The sequence below is a fragment of the Oratosquilla oratoria genome, chromosome 14, assembly GCF_046742065.1.
Source record: "Oratosquilla oratoria isolate Oo_2021 chromosome 14, ASM4674206v1, whole genome shotgun sequence".
NCBI classification, from domain to species: domain Eukaryota; kingdom Metazoa; phylum Arthropoda; class Malacostraca; order Stomatopoda; family Squillidae; genus Oratosquilla; species Oratosquilla oratoria.
Genome location: NC_134790.1, coordinates 26,624,553 through 26,647,636, shown reverse-complemented (window position 1 = coordinate 26,647,636; position 23,084 = coordinate 26,624,553). Strand labels below are relative to the sequence as shown.

The window sequence follows — 23,084 nt, the reverse complement described above, 5'->3', positions numbered from 1 at the left end:
AGAATGTAAGGTTGAAGTATTAAAACAGACTCAACCGTAGTATATCACACCTAAAACAAGAACGTGGAGTGAGATCATATACAAAGAGTTGTTGTTGAACTCACATCTCCATCTGTAGAATATAGTTGAAAACAATACCCTGGTAGGAATTTTCATTGTGGGGATGGGAATAGGGAGGAATGGAAAATAAGCTAAAGTGAAGAATTTTAGGTTAATCTTCTATGTCAAAAGAACAAAATATAGAGGGATGCACTAACAGTAACAGTATTGGAATTAGTGTTAGCTTAAGAACTCGATGTTGTTAAATCTAGAATACATAACTAAAAAATGAGCCATGGACAATATAGATACATTTTCAAGGCCAACTTTGCAGGACCGAAGATATTCTTTGAAGTAATGTAGAAGAATGGGTTTGAAGAAACAAATGAAAATCAGAAACGAATGAGCATTTTTTCTGAAAATTGCCAATCAAGGTTGGAGCTATGTGTCAAAATGAGTGAGAAAGTATAAAAAAGAATAGTTTATAAAAAAAAAAGAAAAAAAAAGCGTGGTGCGACAAAACAGGAGAATGGAGAAAGGGAAGGACTATTAGGACGAGAAAAGAATATAACAGATGCAAAAACGAATACATAAGAAACAGAAGACAAATTGAAAAAGTTATAATTGATGAAAGACAAAGCCAAACCAAAATATTCAAGGATTCTGAAATGACAAACAGAGAAAATGAAAATTAACTTTTAAACTAAAAGTAGATGAGATATGATGAAGCAAGAAAGGCGGTTTGAAATAATGAACAAGTTTCCAGTCGGTATTTACCAAGGAAAGTGACACCGAAAAAAAATGAATACCTGGAGAAGTGGAGTTAAGCAGCATAGATGTAGAAAAATGGAAATATCATAACTTAAAGATCCTGTATGTGAGAAGGGTCTCAGGGCAAGACGAAAAAATTCAATTTGATACTCAAAGAAAACAAAGATTAATTAGTGGACAAGATCCACGAATAAATTCATGTGAACTAGAAGGAAGAGTGCACCAAGATTGGAAAAGAAGCTAAATATGGTCCCAGTTTATAAAGGAGGAAATAAGAAGGAACCTTATAGATTATAGACCCATAACCTTAATTAGTGTGATAGCCAAACTGAAAGAATGGCAAAATATATATATTTGGAGGAGCTATAGGCCTTGATATATAACTAATTTGGTTAAAAAAAGTAAGGTCTGTTGGGTCTTTGTTCAAGAGGGATTGATGTAAGAGTGATTGGGTGGAACTGTATTTGGATTTAGAGAAAGCTTTTGGTATGGTACCCCACAGAATATTAATGTAGAATTTGGAATACATAGAACTGAGAGGTAGCGTCCTGGAACGGATAAAGGATGCCCTAATAAGGGGTTATCACACTGGGCTATTTTCCTCCGACTTTCGATTAATTTTAATCGGGGGTACCTCCCGCCTCTAGAGGTGTTTTTTTTCACCGTAAAATCACCATAGACTTTTGTTTTCTCAACAAAAATACATGGAATGTAATTTAATATACTGGAGGAAATTATTTCCTCGGGCATATCAGATTCCTTCCCGAAAGTTGCGAGCTGCAACTCTGATCCAACAGTCGGAGGAAAAATAGCCCAGTGTGATAACGACGTAAGACAGACTCATGTGAGTAGTTGTGAAGGAGGAAATGTTGGAAATATGTGACTAGTTCGGTCCCTCAGGGCTCTGTTCTGACACCTGCAATGTTCCTAATAAACTTCAACGACATGAAGGATGCTGAAAATAGTTACGTCCACGACGCCAAGATAATGGAAAGAGTAAGGAAGAATTCGAGTTTCTATAGCAGATCAACAAGATTTGAGCCGTGAGTGCAATATGAAGTTCGATGAGAACATTGGCGATATTTTAGAAATGGACAAAGCGAGAAGAGCCCGTCATGTTGCCGAGGGATGAAACGGTTACTAAAAGCACACTACGGAATGGGTTTAGTTGTCTTAGTTGTGGATATTTGTCACCCGGGAAGGAGTGTTGACGAATGTAAAATTATATTTCACTTTATTAACGCAGATGTAATGGGAAAAAACTCACTGAAGATATTCTCAGACTCAAATCATGATATGCAGTAGCGATGTGGCCCCACCTGGAAGGAAGTGCAAAGAGAACAAAAATGCAAAATGTGGCAAATACAGTTATTCCTAGCCTAGTCAAGATACACATCGAGTAAGAAAGAAGAGATAGAGGGGGGTATGATTACTGTATTTAGAACTATGAAAGGTTTGTGGGAAGAGAAAGAGGCGGTATAATTACTGTGTTTAGAGCTATGACGGGTTTGGAAGATGAGAAAGAGGCGGCATAATTACTGTGTTTAGAACAATGAGGGCTTTGGAAGAAGAGAAAGAGACAGTATAATTATTGTGTTTAGAGGTATGAGGGTTTGGACTATATTGGCAACTGATATTATGTGAGATGAAAGAATATCAAGAGAGCATAACAAGAAAATTAGAAAACAGAATATTTGAAGGACGTTGAAAACTAGTTTTCTACACAGATGCACTGGTTTGTGGATTGAATTAGAATAGTCCAGGCAAACAGCATAAATCAATTGGCAAAGTTGGGTAGCTGAAGAAACAAAGATGGGACCCTGTATTTACATTAAAGCTAGGTACACACACACACACACACACACACACACACACACACACACACACACACACACACACACACACACACACACACACACACACACACACACACACACACACATACACTGTCTTCCATTCATATGCACATTGAAACGTATTACCCTACAAAATTTAACACGTGCAGTTCAAGAATGTTCCATATTAACCCTGTCTGTTTGAAACCACGTGTATTTTAAAGATAACCCAGTTAGCGGAAAGAAATAATTAGAAAAGTGCGGAAACAAATTCAAGGGCAACGCGCGTCAAACTCTTGCCGCCAAGTGGTGAATATGTGGCGCTTAAATAATGTCGGTGCGAGTGAGGGAGTGAGCCAACGTTTATTGATATCGCCGCAAAAAAAAAGGACCGAACGTTGCCGGCGACTCGCCCCAACGCGCTCCGATGTAAACAATACTCTTCATTTATCATTCATGCGTCAAAATAATAAGTTAATACGATCTTATGATATTTGATACTTTTTATATTAATATGGTAAGTATTTTTGTCGTCTGTTAACACATGGTAAGGCGGGAAATATGAAGTATAAACAACAATATTTGTGAATGCAAATCAGCAGCCGCGGTTGGCTGGGTTCTCATCACCCAGTAATCACAGTCGTCGCGCTGCCGCCGACACGCGCGCAATGAGGAGGAGCGGCGGGTGGTATATAATGTCGCGCGCTGGTTCATAAACCCTTGAGAACTTTGCAATTGTCCTGCGACGCAGCAATCGCAGCGCGGATGTCACCGATTATTTCTTGCGAATGTACAGCACGCAAATGTTTCTAGAAGAGGTAGAAGGTTTTAGTAAATTATTTGCGTTGATGTAGTTATTTCCGAAATAATATAAGATAATTTTAATTTATATGCATTAAAAATGTATACTAATTGAGGAAAAACGAGAATAACACACACACACACACACACACACACACACATATATATATATATATATATATATAATATATATATATATATACATGTGTGTGTGTAAAGTGTGTGCGTGTGCACGAGTATATATATATATATATATATATATATATATATATATATATATATATATATATATATATATATATATATATATATATATATATATATATATATATATATATATATATATATATATATATATATATATATATATATATACATGCATATGTGTATACATGATGTGGTGCAACCCGCAACCTTACAGGTTGCGGGCGGGGTAGGTGGCGTGTCCCGGGCTAGCACTGCATGTTTGGTCCCAGGTGAACGACCCAGAGAAGGGTCCAAAGACTGCAGCACCAGTCGCCAACCTTTTTCTCCCTCCCTTGACGCAACGTAAACATTCTAATGCTAGACGACCTGCCATTATCACTTTAATTCCCAATTATTTAGGCGGGATTCATGAAAATATGACTCGCAAATTCCATTAGATTGAGTGACTTTAAAGTATAAGCCACGACGACATCGGCCCGCGCCCTTCCCTGGAGGAAAAAACCTGCATGATAAACACTGAACCCCGTATGGCATCAATTGCGTTCATACATTTGTTGGTCTAGGATTATACCTGCTAGCGTAATACGGGACGAGAGCACCTGGTCAACCATACTATCTTTGTTTTTAACCTTCATTTCGCGTATATTTTGGAATCAAATTGCCTCAGTTAGGTATGAGAAGTTAATTGGAGAATGGTCTTTTATTTTTGCCTGGATGTCTACTGACGGACTCAGAAAATGGGTGGCTCCGAGGCGGCAGACGGGACAATGGACATTTTTATTGCACACTTAACTTTAGTAAATTGTCTGGCGACCCTTGCGAGCGTTAATCCCTTTTTATTTCGCAATTACTTTGGGCACTTCAAACAAATAAAAAAGGGTCGAGATTGGAGCTGTTAGCCATCTTTAAAGGTAACAGCATACGCGTCGGCTGTTACGCAAAAGCAGACAGAGAAGCATGCTGTCTAGCCTCCCCCCACCACCCGATCTGTTTGCTTGTCCTACCTTCTCCTGCAGGCACTATGCACTCAGTTTCGGCAGCGCATGGGCAGTTCAAATATATCGTTAGTAGAAAAATAGGTCAATGATTGTGACGTAGTGGCAGTTTTATTCAATGTACAACAAAAATAATACGCCGCCAATTTATCTATCGTAAAGCAATATGCTTGAACGTCAATCATCTTGCCAAATAACCCCATTCGTAACAATATACGACTTGCGGTATACTCAGATTGCCTTATGATGTGATAAATCTAACCACAACACGCTATATTTAAATAAAGCTAATATAAAAAACTGCTAAAATTGCAGTGCTTGCAGTTAAAGCACGAATAAATCAAGACTCGAATCGTTGCATGTGAAAGGAAACGTTTTAGTAATTTATTTTTTAAGAAACGCACGAGCGTATCATGAGTAGTGAATGAATGAAAACGGTGGAATCATATTGCAAAGGAAGAAAAGTTCATGCAAGCAGGCAGGAGAGGAGTCGACGGCTTAGTTAGGTGGTTGTGCCTGAGAGGTCTGCCTGCCTGCCTGCCTGACAGAGAGCCTAAATGTTTATTTCAGGTGACTTAATTACTGAAGTTCACGTAGTTTGGAACAGTTTTGACATAGTTAACGTGTAAAAAACGCACCCGAGAAACTCTCTAATTTTTTAAAGAGCTCCCGAAGTTGTTGATAAAGTTTGCTAAAAAACAATGAGAAAAGGTGTTCCAGGGAAGAGTGGCCACACGGCTGGTTGTCCAGTCTCTCCGTCGTCTTTCCTTCCTCGCCCTCGCCAGTGCTTTCCCGGCTCCTGATTGGCTGGGCCTCACAGGACTCAATTGCGATTGGCCGAGAGGCGCACCCAAAACAAAGCCATATTGTAAACAAACATACAGCTGACAGACGCCGGACGGTCGATCAATGGGCTCTTTTTGTATTTTCCACTTGACCTGATGGAAAACAGTGAAGGTGGACCCTCCTCCACACCCATGACCCATCAGGGCAGCTACAGGAACAGTGATCATAGTGCCAATATTGATTTAACACAAGGAGACGAGGCTATGGAGCTAAGACCCAGCGTGGAGGAAGATGCCTCCCCCTCCTCCTCCTGTAGCCAGGGCTGCTTGGCTGACCAGCACCACCAGCACCCGCCTGAGGGGGGTGGGGGAGGAGGGGGCACCACAGACATGGGCACTGCTACACACGGACTCACAGGACACCAAAACGGCCATGCAAGTGAGAGTGTTGGTGAAAAAAATAATTCAGTGTATGACTTTGTGTCAGAAAATGATATACCCATGGTTGACACAACATCTATGACAAACACTGTCCAAGACAGTGACAGATCAGAAAATGATATCAAGCAGGAGCTTGAATATGATAGTTCAGTTATGACAGAAGAAGATGAATCGGTGCAAGGAAATGATAATTATGATGACAGTTTTCCAAACACTGAAAATAGTTTTGATGATGAAATAGTTCCGAGAAAGGGGAGAGGACGACCTAGAGGGAGCAAAAATGGGATGGGTATTGGGCGAGGGAGAGGGCGGGGGAGAGGGATGAAGTTCACCAAAATAGGTGATGATCGTACTGCAACAACATATGACCTTCGCAACATACCAGACCCATTTGCGAGTCAAAAGCGAGGAAGACCGCGGAGTCGATTTATTGTGGATTTAGGTGAACAGAACCATGAGGCTTGGGCCAAAGCTAAGGATGAACTCAGTATCTCAGACGCAGAGCTCACAACATTACTTCTGAGTTTGTAAGTATAGTATTCCTTTGTAGTTTCTTAATGTACTTATTATTTATAACTTGAACTTTTATGTATTTGATTAAACATATATTGTCAAAGCAGGTTTTGTTTATTACAGTGTAGGTCTTCTCAGGAATAAATAGCATGATTGTCAAAATTCTTCATTTGTGTCAGGTAAATTTTGTGAGAGAAGGAAAGATTGAGTAAATCTAGCTGGTTATGATATTGTTCTATCAAAATTTTAATTTTTTACTGGTATCTTTAAACTTGGTGACCTTTCTATTCATATTGTGTGTTGACACTTAAAAATTGTATAGGATTTTAATGTTTGCCTATTCCAAATATTAAGGAAAAGAAAATTAAAATCAGTGACATTCATAATCTAATGTTTTACAGTGCTTATGTTCAACAAGAACTTAAGTTCAAAAGGTATTAGGATTTACCTGTATTTATATGAAGAATTTTATATGCATTTCATACCATTATTATTATAAAAAAAGAAGAAAAAATGGAGTAGGAAAAATAAACAAGTGGTAGGTGCTGGTAGATCAGGCACAGTGGACCAGTATGGCTGCACAAAAAAAGACAAAGAAACTTCCCTAACCATTATAGCTTGGCTCTTGTTATTCTTATATTCTTGTAGCCAGTAGTGATTTATGGAATATTTAGAGTTTTAACAACTGCAGAAGCTCATGTCTTTGTTTACATGAGAGTGCACAGATATGTGTGGCCTTGGATGCCTGCAGTCACTTGCACCACCATTTTTTTTTTCTTATGTTGAATTTTCTGTTCTATTTATGGAATTTTCTTTGTATGGAGGAGTGTAGTTTGAAAGTTCATTGCAAAAGAATGAAGCAAAAGGCAAGATTATATGTAATGGACAGGTAAAAAGAACATTAAAATTCTAAAAGAATAAAGGGGCTGTTCAGACCTTTGTTTCCACTTATGTTTAACTTTGATTTGGGTGATACATTGGAGATGAAAATAATTGTTCATTATGGGAAAATGGAGAGACATTTTTTTTTGACAAATTGTGGGTATTTTAACATTAATAATTGATATGAACTTAGATATACAAGACTAAGAAGGCACAAAGGGCACAATTTTTTTAACCTTTATTTATTATTATATATCTGCAAATTTTGAATTCTGGTGTATTTTGAACAAATAATATTTGCATTTTTAAGTAATCCATTTGGATTAGCCATCTCTGCAGTGTTGAGAGAGAACTAGGGCAATGGATTGATTGAGTTGAATGATGAAAAATAGTGGGAAAGGTTTATTAAAGTAAAAGAGAAATTATTGTATCGTAAGATAAATATAGTTTGTAAATTGGGTTTTTCAGTGGGGAAATTTGGGAAGAATTGACTTTGCTAAACAGACTGCGTTTGACATTCTAAGAACAAAGAAAAGTTGAAGTACCAATCGGTTTTTGGTGAGAGTAATGTTGAGGTGTTCATATGCACATGATAAAGGAAATTGAAGGTGCCATTTATCAGTGGTTCAGGTTTATTTTAATGCATGTTAAAAGTATGTCTTTGTGCACTCTATAAGTTATAACAAGAACATTTTACAATAAATCTCTCACAGTTGACATAGAAATGTGAGTGTATGAATTTTATACTCATTTTGAAAATGTAGACACCATGCTATATATGTGTAGTCTAAACATTCATGATGAAAGTTATGCATATGCACATCATCATCATCATCATCATCAGTGGGGAACACTTGCTGAGGGGAGCATCATTTCATTCCCATAATTCATTTTTAGAACTGGAAGAGTATGTGTACCAGACATATGAAGCTTTCTCTTAGAAGTGATTCATATGCAGTAAGCGAGCGGTTGGGTGGATTGTGTGTACTTAGATCTGGAGAGTTGCTTTGACAGTACCTCACAATTGATTGCTATGAAAATTGGAGCATTTGGGACTAAGAGGTGAGCTGCTTGATTGGATGAAGGATTTCCTGAAAGATTGATACATGGGAAGAGAAGTAAAGAACTGATGGAGGGTAGTGACTGGCAAAGTTCCACAAGGGTCAGTATTGGCACTTGTATTGTTCTTGATATATGTAAATTACATGATGGAAGGCACAATAGGCTATGCTTATATCTTCCCAGATTATGTTAAATTCATGAGACAAATAAAGATGAAGACTGTAGGTTGCTAAAAAAAGTTTTTACACTATTTATGGAACTGGAACCAAGGGTAGAAAATAAACTAAAACATAAAAAATGCAAAGTATTATAAATGGGTAAAATCTCAGAATGACCATCATTGAATTATTCATAGGAATTGAGACTTATAAAAGCAACAGACAACTTGCAATGGACAAACATATTGGTAAGATTGTAGGAAAGATTTACATATTGTTGACAAACATGGAAATTGTTTTTCAGTACATAGATAGGGGAGATGGAAAAAAATATATATATTAAAATGTCTGATCCACCCTAGATTAGGATGTGCAGCAATAGTGTCATCTCTGCACAAAGTGAATGGTATAAATAATATTGAGAGACAATAAAGGGCAATGACCAAAATGTTTTTAGGCCATGCAGTTAAGCCATGCAAAGCGAGACTAGAAACATTGAACCTACCATCATTAAAAGAAAGAATAGAAAGATGACATGATTATGGTCTTGAGATCATTAATGAGAATGGACAAAACTGACAGATCTCTTAGATTTGGATGGGAGGGTATCACAAGGTCACAGGAACAAATTGTAAAGGACCACTTTGTGAAAGATATAAAGAAATTATTATATATATATTTTTTTGTACAGATGCATCAAATCTTAGAATTGTCTAGATGATATAGCCCAAGCTAAAACCATAAATAATGAATTTATAGGTATGTGCTTAGAGAATAAAAAGAGACCCCAATGAACATAGCTTTTTTCCTTAATACAACAATGTAATACATTCCATAATTTCCCACAGTTATTCTGAGCAAACCCCCTTGTAGCTGTCCACCCCATTCCAAATAGGTCATGGCAGGATCATTCAACTTGCTCCAGCCATGAGTTTTGTGGGCTTCCTCATTATTTCCTCCACTGAGAGTTGCCTTGTGGAGACAATTCTGTGAATGGGATCAACAATAGGGAACTGTATTACATGCCTATATAGCCAGAGTTGATGTTCACGAATTATACTGGTAATAGGCCTTGACTGAATTTCATGGAGTGGTTGCTGGTTTAATAAAAAAGTCATACTAATGATATGCCATTCTGAAGGCACTTCATGCCAAAAGATGTGAAAGTGCCACTTCAAATCAACATTTAGCATGTATGTTAATACAGGACATGGAACAAAAGTTACTTGAAGATTCAGATTATAGTTTTGTATTATTATCAACATGGAAAGAATGAGTGAAGAAAGACTAGTAAAAGAGGTATGGAAGGCAGATGTGGAGGGAGTGAACATGAGGGGACGTCCTAGGATGAGGTGGATGGATGGGGTGAAGGGGGCTTTGGGGAAGAGGGGAATGTCTGTTGAGGACGGAAGACAGAGGTGAGTGGAGAATGGTTGTATATGGATGATGTTGTGATTGCATGAGGAGGAATGGGCGGGTGGGGTAGTATGTGTGAGTAAATTTTGACGCAGCCCAAAGGGATTTCTCCCCATCCTCTCCTTATATGCAAGGGGGGACGGAGAGGGGGGGTCGCCGATTAAATGAAGCGGCCTTGCTGTGGATGTGCTGTGTCTTGCGACACTGCTTCTGACCCAGGGCAGTGGGCAAGGTGCAGGGATGACCCGTCATCCAGGAGGTGCTCAGATGAGAGGGAGGGTGGGAGGGGTGTGGAGTGTATTTAGGGATGAAATGGGTGGGAGTGTTTTTATGCCTTTCCCTTTTTGGCTACCTCCCTTGAAAGGGGGAAAAAGCCTTGGTATATGTATGTATCAACATTAAGAGAATATGTAATGCCATGGGTCATGCCAGTCCTTTAAAGGTCTTCCTGATATGATCCTTTAATCTGCTAATACCCAAATATGTAAAGGTTTCAAGACTAATGTTTCAAATATATATATGAACAAACTGAACTGTATCCAGTAAGCCTCCAGATGCCAGATCATTGGTCTTGTTCCTGGAGATCTGGAGTCATCAGTTTTGCTTTTCTGTGTAGTGACAGCACTGCAATCAAGACCTCCAGTGACAGAATCATTAGCAAAGACAAAGTTGGTGACCTTTATGTTGCCAGTGGGTGCCACAGAATGATATTGATCAGTAATCCCATAATGTACTGAATCAAATGCCTTCTTGAGGTCAACAGGAGCAGCAAGCAGCTCTCAATGAAACAAATGTTAATGTCTTACAAGAACACAAAACACTTCGATCTGATGAGTTGTTAACTTATTGGACATGAACTCAGACTGGTTGGAGCTCTTGAATTTTAGCAAAAAGAAGTGATCCCATCCTGGCAAGATGGCTGAGCATCATGACCAGCACACTGAGCAGTGTCATGTCATGGTTATTGTTGCTGCCCAGCCAGTCCCCTTCCCCTTCCAGATTAGGATGACCAGCCTCTTCTTTTCTGTTCAAAAAGAATAGTATCGGAGTAACAGCAGATACCACTGCATTCAGTCTACATATTAGCCTTACCACTGGCTTTTGCAGCTCTGCTCTGATGTTGAAGATGCCAATCATATTTATCACTCTTCATCTTACAACCTCTCTAACCCTACTTAGAGAAGACAGAATTTTGTCAAATGGTGGCCAGCAATCATTGGTTGAATGAGCAGACAGTAGAAGCTAGCCACTTGGAGGGTCAGTCATATTCAACTGCTTTTGGCACAGGGAAATACACTTATCCATGTCTGACACTAGTTGTCCATCAGCTACTAAAATAGCACTCACTTGCGATGGATCACAAATTTGGAATGGAGTTTCTTCATGGCTCAGTCTTTGTTCAGTTAACAAAAAGGGATTCAGAATATATTATGTTCACATATAAGGACTGCATTGTGTATGTAAAAGCATATAAAAATGAAAATATTTAAACTAAATTGCAAAGGGATTTTTCCTTGTCTTCTCTTTTACTGCATGAGGGGACAGTGGGGGGAGTCACCGATTAAGTGAAGTGGCTTTGCTGTGGCTGTACTGTGTCTTGCTGCATTGCATTTGACCTAGGGCAGTTGGTAGATGCAGGGATGACCCATTATCCATGAGATGCTGAGATGGGGCTGTTGGAGAAGGTGATAGAGGGGAATGAAATTGGGTGGAAAAGGAACATATCTCTGACTTGGCTACCTCCCTTATAAGGGGGAAAAATCTTTTGATAGATAGAAATTGCAAATGCATTTGGTTTGCAGCTTGATGTTCAAATTTCAGCCCATTTTTTATCTTATTTATACATATACCAAGGACTTTTTCCCCCTTACAAGGGAGGTAGCCAAAGTCAGAGGCATAAATCCACTCATACCCATTTCATCCCCACATACTCCACTCCCATTCACCACCCCTCCCTCTTTTCTTGGCTCCTTCTGGATGACGGGTCATCCCTACATCTCGCCCTGGGTCAGAAGCAATGCAGCAAGACACAGTACATCCACAGTAAGGCTGCTTCATTTAATCGGCAACCCCCCTCTCTGCCCCCTCATGTAGAAAAGGAGAAGATGGGGAGAAATCCCTTTGTGCTGTGTCAAAATATCATTCACACATACTCCCTCACCCCCCAATCCCCCACCCATTCCCTTCCATGTATCACAGCATCATCCATACATAACCACTCACCACTCACCTCTATCTTTAGTCTTCTCCCTTCCTCAACAGACATTCCCCAGTGCCTCTTTTACTCCATCCATCCATCTCATCCTTGGTTGCCCCCTCATGTTCACTCCCTCCACTTCTGCCTTCCACACCTCTTCTACTAATCTTTCTTTGCTCCTTTCCATGTGCCCAAATCATACCAATACTCTTTCATCAACTCTGTCTCCCAAACTTCCTCTCCACCTCTGCTCTCCTTGTTTCATTGTATTCAGCCTAGTAACCTCTACCATACTTCTTAGGCATTTCATCTTAAACACATTTAAATTTTTCCTCTCATGTGTTCCATGTTTCTGCCCCCATACAGTGCTGTCGGCACAATCATCTCTTCGTACAATTTGTTCTTAGCATCCATTCTCAAATGTCTATTTCTCATTACACTTTTTAGTCCTCCAAAGTATATACTTGCTTCTCTCAATCTACATTCTACCTCCACCTCCACTCCTCCCTTTCCCACCACATTTGCCCCTAAGTATCTAAAGCTATCCACTTCCTCCAGTATCTCTCCATTAGTACTCGATTCCAATTTGCTGGCAACCTCTCCCCTTGTGCATATCACCTTACTTTTACCCACATTTGCCTTTAACTTCCTTCTTTTGCATACCTTCACAAACTCCATTACTAGCTTCCTTAATCCCTCTTTTGATCCTGCTGCAAGTGCAGTGTCATCAGCAAACAACTGGCTTATCTCCCATTTTTCTCCTTTTTCTGTAACCATCTCCAATCCCCAGCCCATTACCTTTGCATTTACCTCTCACACCACCCCATCTGTGGACACATCCCTGGTGAAGTCCCACCTTTACCTTAAACCATTCATTCTCTCCATTTCTAAATCTAGCACAGGCTCTACTCTTGTAAAAACTCATAACTCCTCTTAACAGCTTTCCTCCTGTCCCATATATCTGCAATACCTCCCACAGTGTCTTCCTGTCTACCATGTCATAAGCCTTTTCCAAATCCATAAAGGTCCAAAAAACATCCTTACCTTTTCCTAAAGTTTTCTCACATATCTGCCTTACCACAAAAATCTGATCCACATAACCCCAACCTGTCCTAAACCCACACTGTTTCTCAACCAATTACTCCCTCTGTTTTTCTAATCATCTCAATCAAATCCCTCCCATAAACCTTCCCAACTACACTCAACAATCTGATCCCTCTGAAACTACTACACTCACACTTGTCTCCTTTTTCTTTGTAAAGTGGAAGTATACATGCACTCCTCCAGTCCTCTGGTACTCTATCCTCTTTTAGACAAACATTAAACAACCTCACCAGCCAGTCCATCACTATACCTCCCTTTTTTAGACACTTCTTATAACACCCATCTACCCCAGGTGCCTTTTTTAGACACTTCTTATAACACCTATCTACCCCAGGTGCCTTACCTGCTCTCGTCATTTTAATAACTGCTTTCACCTCATCTTTTCTTATTTCTCCTCTATTTTTCTCATTCCTCACTCTTTTTTTTAGTGCTTCCCACTGCAACTACCTTTCCCTCCCTATCCTCCTTCACATTTAGCAACTCCATAAAATACTCTGCTTATCTTCCTCTTACTGCCATCTCTTCCATTATCATCTCTCCATCTGCACCTTTTACCTTTTCCTTTCTATTTGATTTGCCTCCCCTTCCTCTCTTAATTTCCTTCCAAAACGTCTTATTACTTTCAGAATTTTCTGTCATACTCTTACCCCATTTCACATCTGTTCTCCATTTTGCCTCCTTTATCTTATGCTTTACTTTTCTTTTCCTCTCATTTTGTTTGTATAGCAACCCATTTAGTTATGGGGATCCCACTGTACTTCATAGCCAGCTACATTGGGGCCCGTAATTGCATTGAAGTTAACCAAAATAGTAAATGTGTCTTGTGGCGAGCATTTGTCAACTATAGATTCAAGCTTGACATAAAACTTCTCTTCAAGTTCATACACCATGGTAAGAGAATATGGTCCAGTAAGAAAAATGAGGTTGAAAGTGTACTTCATTTGCACCAATTTATGGTATGCTCATCATAGTGAGCAGTTGTCATCTATAGATTCAAGCTTGGCATATACTTCTTCAAGTTCATACACCATGTTAAGAAGATATGCTGCAATAAGAAAGATGAGGCCCAAGGTATACTTCATTTGCACCAATGTATAGTATACTCATCAACCAGATTAATTCCTATAATGGTGGGCTGTAGTTGGTTGGCTGTGCCTACATCTACTCCCCTGCAATGGGGCTCCATTGCAGTTGCCTGACCAGTAATAGGCGTAATCCTTGCTACTGGTTTCAACACTACCCAGTTTCCTTGCCCCAGAGAGAGCCACTGTATCCTTTTTAAGCTTTCTGAACTCTGCCAGTAAAGAAAGTAATAAATTCTTGTACATACATATACCAAAGGCTCTTCTCCCCTTACACGGGGGGTAGCCAAAAAGAAAAAGGCATAGAAATCACTCCCATCCATTTCATTTCCCATATATTCCACTCCCCTCCCCCCTCCTCCCTCCCTCCTATCTTGGCACCTCCTGGATGATGTAGAGGGGAAAATTTTTCTAGGTGCTCATGTGGAGATCCCTCAAGGTTCTCCCCATGCTTGGTTGTACATGCACTACCTCAGCTGTGCATGATAGGCATGGTGACTTTGGTAGGGGCAGGTTGTAAGCCTATTCCCACCAAAAATCTGGATCCAATATACATAAATATAAAGATATGCCCTCCTTCACCGGATGGGGAGACTAGGCATTGGTATTATAACCTAGTAGTCCCATGGGTCATGGAAGAATTTACACAATCACCACCTTGGCACTGTAGGAAACAACTGTGGCTCATACGGTACCAGTCCTAATGTTAGCAGCTTGGCTCAGGGCATGCCTACTCAAGCATTCAAGTCAGGCAGCTGAGCTTGTTTGCCTACATGAACCAAGAGGGGCCACCTGTCATAGCCTGAATCAGGGAGTGAAGAGACATATTGGTAACCCCAAGAGGTAACTTCAATATAACCATAGCACTGGGGTATCGCTCAGCCTCCTATTTTTTGGCCCCTCAGGGATGCCACAGATGGTAAACATGGGGATTAGTGGCCCAAAATAGGGTTGGATGGCTGGTAAGTCATATGGAGATCATCTGCCCTTTGAATGGTATTATTTGTCCAGCTGGGTGTTCAATGTTCCCGTCTCACTGGTAAGAATTGAGTGAATGACTTAAGATATCTACAACAGTCCAAAGTTTTTTTCCAGAGATCTATGGGTGGGTTCAAGGGCTATTGCCAGCCACTATGGGGCTGCAGGTTTCCAGTCAGAAAAATTCAATGCAACAGTTACTATTATATAATATAGCAAGAAAAGTTTTGGAATTTATGACAATATACAAAATGATAGCCACACACAACTTGCATAACAAATTATGATGCATAAAATGGGGAATTGGTAGAATATGTTTGTCACGTGGATGCTCGCTAGCTGAGATGGTTAGAGCGTTGGTCTACTTGCAAAGGAGGTCAAGGTGACCGCAGTTTAAATCCTGCTATGAACAAGTTGGACCAATGGCATAGTTAATTAAATTACACACTACATGGCCCTCTGTAAGGGGCACTGTTCTAGTCTCCTGAAAGTGGGGAGTTCACGACATTGAACTGAATCATGTGAGAATTTGTGCGTTAGGGAGAGATGTGTAATAAGTACAATAGTTTGTATATTTCTATTCCAAAATCATTGTAACTGGTTTTATCAGCCTCAGCATTACATATGACAGCAAGAAATGATGAGTATAACAACAGCAACAATAACAGTATGTGCCTTGAAATCTGTACCTCCACAGTGGCTTGCAACAGTCTGCAGGCCATCCAGTAGATCTTTCTGGAAAAAAAATTGACTAGTACTCATGTTGTATTACATTTGAACTAGAATTTTTCAGTCTGTTGCTGGAAAATACATTATGAATTGTTTTGATATGATAAGATTGTAGAAATTAGCCCAGAATAACATTAGTAGATGCTTATAAACAAAGAATTGGTACCCATATGGCTTAACTAGTTGGCAGGCAAGAACCGAAAATGCATTCCATACCACTTACTAGATGTGCCTTTGTGCAGTAGCAGGGTTCTGTTTAATTAGACCATAATGCACTTGGAGGCATGTATGTAGTCTGTTGAGTCTGAGATCCATTGTGTTAGGGGTTTATTCAAATATGATTTGAATATGAGATAGAAGTTTTTATCTCACTGACAAAGTAGTAGTAGGAGGGGAGCAATTGTTTATCAGCTGAAACCTACTTGTATGCATATTTATCAGATGATATCCATTTCCTTCCATTTTGCATCTGAGAAATTTTTTACTCGAAGATAAATGCCTTAACCATGGAAAGATTGCCACAACAATGGAATTATTCAATTTCTTTTTGTACTGGTCACTCCTATGGTAGCACTCTTTCCTTTTCTCAACATATCTGGCACTTTTTTTTATTCATTTCATGACCTTCACATATCTTTACTCACTCTCATAACTGCCACAATGACGACATTTAAGCCCCTCAGTGGAAAGAAAGAATAATATGACAAAACTCAAAAATAGGTTGTGTGTTTCTAGTCAATGTAATTTGAGGCAACAGTTATTATTATTATTTCCTTGGCTGGCTACTTCCCTTATAAGTGGAAAGAGGCCCTTGGTGTGTAGATAGATAGACTCTCTTCTAGTAGGGCAAAAAGTAACCAGGCTCCAGTCACAAGGGCTTCCGTAGTGTAATAGGGAAAAAAGTTTTGACTGTAAGGGGACTATAGTTTTAGATATAAATTTATGTTACCCTTTATATTTCATCACCCATAAACAGTGCTTCTATCCTTAGGGATATTATCATGCTAAAAAGGTAGTCATAGAAGTTTTAAAAGGAGATATTTAAGGGCATTAGCAGAGTGGAGGTGGTAGAAGTTTAAATTGGTCATTAATCATCATTGAGTGGAAATAGTCTTCAGCCATGAACAAATACTGAATGACTGGTATGTAGGTGTATCACCAAGTTACCAAATGTATTGATTGCATAAAACTCATACAATCAGTATCCCATACAGAGTAGAGAATGTCTCTAAGTAGTGTAGCTTCTTTCATAGAGTATTACAAGTTTGTGCTACTTTATCAGAAGTATATGAAAATTTGTGGAATGTCATTCACCTTTAAAAAATAAGTTATTTGAACATATTTCAATTTTGAACAAATTATTTGTGCCATAAATATGAATGCACTTTAAGCTGTATTCTTTGTATTAAAAGCTGGCCCAATAACATAACATTTAAAATCGGAGTAAAGCTTGGTATGTATTTTATCCATCATTGAGGTTGCTGATAGCTTAGTAGGTACAATTTATTTTATTTTATTTTTTGTTTATCTATTTATTTACTTCATACATAATCAAACAAATTCCCACCAATTTCCTTGAATTTTGCAACAGAGTTTCATAGTGGAATGGTTGGGTAAGATGAAATGACATATATTTCTCAATATTTTATATTTGGTGAGAAAATTCACGTGATGAATATATTTAGTGAACTTGCTCATGTGTTACTTTCAGTGTATTACAGTATTGAGATACATATTCTTGAAAGAGTCAGTACTGAAATAGCTAGATATGAATGACAATATCTTAAAGAGAGGATGCAAAAAATTCCTTTGTATCACATTTTTTAAGGTTACTTAATACTAACAGAGACTGGACAACAGATTGATTGATGGTTCTTAGTATTGTCCATCTGTCTGTCTATATACCAAGGGCTTCTTCTCCCAAATAAGGGAGGTAGCCAAATCAAAGACATGCACCCACTCCCACCCATTCCGCTCCCATTCACCACCCTTAGATGAGAAGGAAACAAGGTTGACGGATGGGAGTGGGGTGTGTGCTTCTGACTTGGCTACCTCCCTTATAAGGAGGAAGGACCCCTTTATATATAGATAGGTAAATACTAAGAACCATCAATTAAAATTCACATTGCCCTTAGTCTCTTTCAGAAGACTTGCAGCCTTCAGGTATTGGGCAATAGCTTTTGGGTGGATCCATAGGTCACTCAGGGAAGTTAACAGTGATAGTACTGTATTAGTATGTGAAGGTACAGTATAATTCCTGAATTTTTGTATGGTACATGAACATCATCAATGAAATCTTGCTGCCAATAACTAGAGACAGTATGATTTTAAGATGTGTTTGAAATATGGCATATCAAAATGGATTCTCCTAAAACTTTTCTAATAGGTCTCAGAAGTTTTGCAGTGCATTGTTCCAACTATCAAGCACATAACTAGTGGATCACAGAATTTATTACACATGTTTACATGTTAAATGCTTTGTTCATTCTGGTACTTGTGGTTATTGCCCCATTTTTCACCTTACTTTTACTTAATTTAAACAGAACTTTCTTGAATTGTCATGCAATCACAAATATGATTTAAGGGATGCCGAGACATGAAACCTAAAGGAATTGCAAAACATTCAATGCAATGAAAGATCTCTTATTGCAGCACAGATTCTTTCATGGTAGAACAAAGTTTATATTAATGTTACATATACTCAATTATTGTATCAGTCTTTATGATAGAATTTTTACCCAATCATGAGGGGATTGTGCTTTATACAGTTAATTTTTTGGAACCATTAATTTTTTTTATTTTCTATTTTTTATGACAACCCTTCTATTAGGTCTACATTTTTGTTGTTGTTGTTGTCGTTCCCTAGACTGTCTGTCCGAGCAGTCCCGTCTCCCCAAGGAAGGCCACAGCCGAAACTGGGTTTTCCCACAAATCCTTTATAGAGTGTATGTTGTGTTGTTTGCGTGCATGATTGTGTATAATGCAGTCTTCCATTATGTGTTGTATGGTATGGGGTGAAGTGTTACATCCTGGGCAGCTGTTCACAACACGGTCGTCCAGCCTCTTCTGGTAGCTTAGAAGTGCTGGGTGGTGACCGCATCGCAGTCTGGCCAAGTGGACTCTGTCCTTACGTGGGAGAGAGGATTCAGAAGGGTGGATATCAGGGGGTCTGGCATGCAGCAGTGTGTTGTCTTTCAGTGTGTTAATGGAGCGGTGAGTGATATGATTATGAATTTTTTAGTGGTATTGTCCTCTGGCCTTAATTTTTTCTTTTTCTTAAAATCTAGAAATGCATTATATGAAAAGAAGATTGATTAATATTTTTTCTTTTTTCAAATTCATCTCCATTCACATGTGTTTATATGTCTTACAAATACACCCCTTTTGTTTGTTATGTACAACATATATATATTGAAATTGTTTCTTATTTTCTTCCATCGCTTATTTATTGTTCTGGTTTTATTAATTACACTTACTGGTATATTATCTTATTGCTCTTAGTTACATGTTTTTAAACCATATTGTTAAGATTCACTGTAATATACAGTGAGTGATCAGTCAATCAATCTACTACCTTAGGTATCTCTTGCAGGAGACCCATGGCTTCTAAATAACCAACTGGCAACAGCCACTGGGTGGCTCATAGCTTACTGAAGGAAAAATGTTGTGTTGTCTAGAGATTATTAGTGTGAGCTGTGAAGAATGAGGTGTTCAGTTACTTCTGTGTGGTGGTTGCATCTAAGGCAGTTTGATTCTGTGGCCAGGCCTATTTTGTGTTGGTTCTGTCTTAAGGCTGGATAGTGTCCTGAATGCAAGTTTGCCAGTGTGATTTTTATTTTTCTGAGAGGTATTTTTCTGTAGGGCTGTTTGTTGTCTGGGGAGGTTTTGGATTGGTATTGAGTTTGGTGATTTGTTTTGAAGAGTGGTTTATGAATGATTGCATAAAATTAGATAAATGGATTTTAGTTATAATGGTTTTATTTGGCATTGGTAATAATATCAGTAGTAGCAAACATAAGTTGAGGTATATATATGTAATCCTGACATCGGGTTGTCATTGGAGGGGATGTAAATGTAACAAAGACACACAAATTTGAGCAAAGTAAAAACTATTGTAAATCCTTCATCTATTAGGACAGGAATGGTGGAGGTGTTGGTGGTGGTGGGGAGAGGGTTGAGGGTGGGAGTGACGTGCTATGTAAGGTATTTTTAAATATTCATTTATTTTATTTTATTTATTTTATTTTTTTATAACATACATATACCAAGGACTTTTTCCCTTTACATGGGAGGTAGCCTAAGTGTAAAGGCATTATTCCATCCCACCCATTTCATCCCCACTCATTCCATCCCCATTCACAACCCCTCCCTCCCTCTCATCTTGGTTACTCCTAGATGATGGGTCATCCCTGCAGCTCACACATCGCCCTGGGTCAGAAGCAATGCAGCAAGACACAGCACATCCACAGCAAGGCTGCTTTATTCTAATAGGTGATCCCCCACCCTCTGTTCCCTCTTGCAGTAACATTGAAGATGAGGAGAAATCCCTTCGGGCTGTCAAAATATCATTCACACATAACCACTCCCAAACCCTTCACCCATATCCCCTACCCACTCCCATGCATCACGGTATTATCTATCCACAGCCATTCTCCACTCACCCATATCTTCAACCTTCTCCCTTACTTCCATAACAGACACCCCCAACTTGCTCAATGCCCCTTTTATATTAAAAAAAAAAAAAAGGAAATGCAGGAGACAGGCCCAGGGTAAAGGAATTAGTAGACAACAATAGTACCATGAACAATATATTTACAATATGTCATGAATTTCTGTGGTTTGCTTTGGTGTGAGGCACATAAAAAACAAAGACAAAATTTTATATTGTGCACCACCCATGAGGCCTAGCCCACTTTGTTCATGTATCACTTGATCACTTGATTTGGGGAACCTATTACTCTTAGGAATATTAATTTGCCAATTAATTGAATGGAAAGGAGCCTTTGAAATATGACCAAAGATGAAAAGTATTAGGCAAATTAAAAGAGGTAAGAAGTTCTTGGTATTTCATGCAGTGGTTTTCTATGCCATAGAATCAACTGGACTTTGGGTGATGTCAGCTATACCAAATTGTTAAGTACAGGAAGTGAGCTAAACTCATGGGGCACTGACTTTTTCTCTGGCTATTGTATGTAGTCTTGAATTTGCTTGTGATTTTAGCTTGGACTATACCAACTTCAAAGCTAATCTGGAAGTTGATGTGTCTGTATGGAAAATGTTTCTTGACATCTTTTAGACATGTGTGTGTGTCTATACATACATACATATATATATATATATTTAAGGGATGAAGGGGCCACTGAGTAAGAACAATCTGTTAAGCAAGGAAGGGAGAAGGCAGGAGATAGGGATGAGTGGAGAATGTGTATGGACGACACTGTTATGCAAGGAAAGAGGGATGGGGGATAGGGGGTGCTTATGTGCGAATGATATTTTGACGCAGCCCAGAGGGATTTCTCCTTATCTTCTCTTTTTCTGCATGAGAAAACAAAGAGGGGGGTTACCAATTAAGTGAGAGAGCCTTGCTGTGGATGTATTGTGTCTTGCTGCATTGTGCTTGACCCTGGGCAGTTGGTGGATGCAAGGATGACCCATCATCCATGAGGAGCTGAGATGGGAGGGATGGAGGTGGTGGAAGGGAGTGAAATGGGTGGGAATAGATATGTGCCACTGACTTGGCTACCTCCCTTTTAAGGGGGGAAAAAGCTCTTGATATATATATATATATATATATATATATATATATATATTCTTCCTCAAATTAGTTCCATCTTTTCTGTCATTTTCATCTCTTTTCTTTAATGACTTGAACACTACTATGAAGTCACTTCTTTCTCTTTTTTTTCAATGATGGCAAGATCAGTGGTTTGGATTTTTTCCCCATATGTTTGATCTGCAAGTCTTGGAACCAATGTAGTCTTTGCTCTTTTGTGTTTTATCAGTCTATATATGTATCTTTTGACTTTATGTGAAGACCACACCACTGCTGCCTATTCCAGCCCAGGATATATCAAACTTTCTTATCCATATTACTGAAAAGCCATTTTTGTACTTGTCAAAAGTCTGTATGTTTCACCCATAGGTTTTTTTTTTTTTTTTTTTTTTTTTTTTTTACTGAATTCCTTCCATTAGGGTGATTCAAAGACTTAGGTCTGAACTTTTACCAATTTCCAATACATTACATTTTTGTCATCAAAGAGAGAAGGATTTGCAAATCTTCATTTCATTTGGATATTTTAAGTGAATTATCTCAGTATTTTGAGGTGGGTATAAACAAAAAACATGGAAACTAGGGTAAGTGTATAATCCTAGTACAGTTTAAATGATAAGTCAGGTAATAAATTTATTACTGATACTTATGAGTGAAAGAGAAACTAGGATAAGTGTATAATCCTAGTACAGCTTAAGAGATGAGTCAGGTAATAAATTTATTACTGATACTTATTAGTTAAAGGGAAACTAGGGTAAGTGGATAATCCTAGTACAGCTTAAAAGAAATGCCAGGTAATCTAATTTATTACTGATATTTATTAGTTAAAGACTTACACTCTCTGGAAAGACGCAGAGTGTGGGGTGATCTAATAGAGGTGTTCAAGTGGATCAAAGGCTTTAACAAGGGTGATGCAAACAAGGTCATCATATTAAAACAACAGGGCAGGACTCGCAGTAATGGTTATAAACTGGACAACTTTAGATTTAAAAAGGAAATAGGCAAGAATTGGTTTACTAATAGGGTGGTTGATGAATGGAATAAACTTAGTAACCATGTAGTAAGCGCTGAAACTATCAGTTGTTTTAAGAAACAATTAGACAACTTTATGGATGGGGATGACAGGTGGTGATGGATATGGAGCTGCCTAGTGTAGGCCTTATGGTCTCTTTCAGTCTCCTTCATTCTTATGTTCTTATGTAAGATGTTTTTAAGGCTCAACTTAATTCCAAGAGGCTGACTCAGTGTCCTCAAAAGTGATATCATGATAGTGGCCATCATTATAGAAAAATGCATGGTGAACCTGTGTAATTGGAGAA

At 38.6% G+C, this 23,084-nt stretch overlaps 1 protein-coding gene across 2 annotated transcripts in view; it reads left to right on the top strand.

Moving 5' to 3' along the window:
- The first annotated feature begins 5,156 nt into the window (after positions 1–5,156).
- The window catches only part of LOC143032817 (uncharacterized), an 88,332-nt gene continuing 70,404 nt past the window's right edge, over positions 5,157–23,084 (top strand). For both annotated transcript variants that reach the window (XM_076197894.1, XM_076197893.1), the window contains exon 1: positions 5,157–6,401. In XM_076197894.1, the coding sequence (XP_076054009.1) occupies positions 5,590–6,401 (812 nt within the window). In that variant the 5' untranslated portion in view covers positions 5,157–5,589. The remainder of the gene's footprint in view (positions 6,402–23,084) is intronic.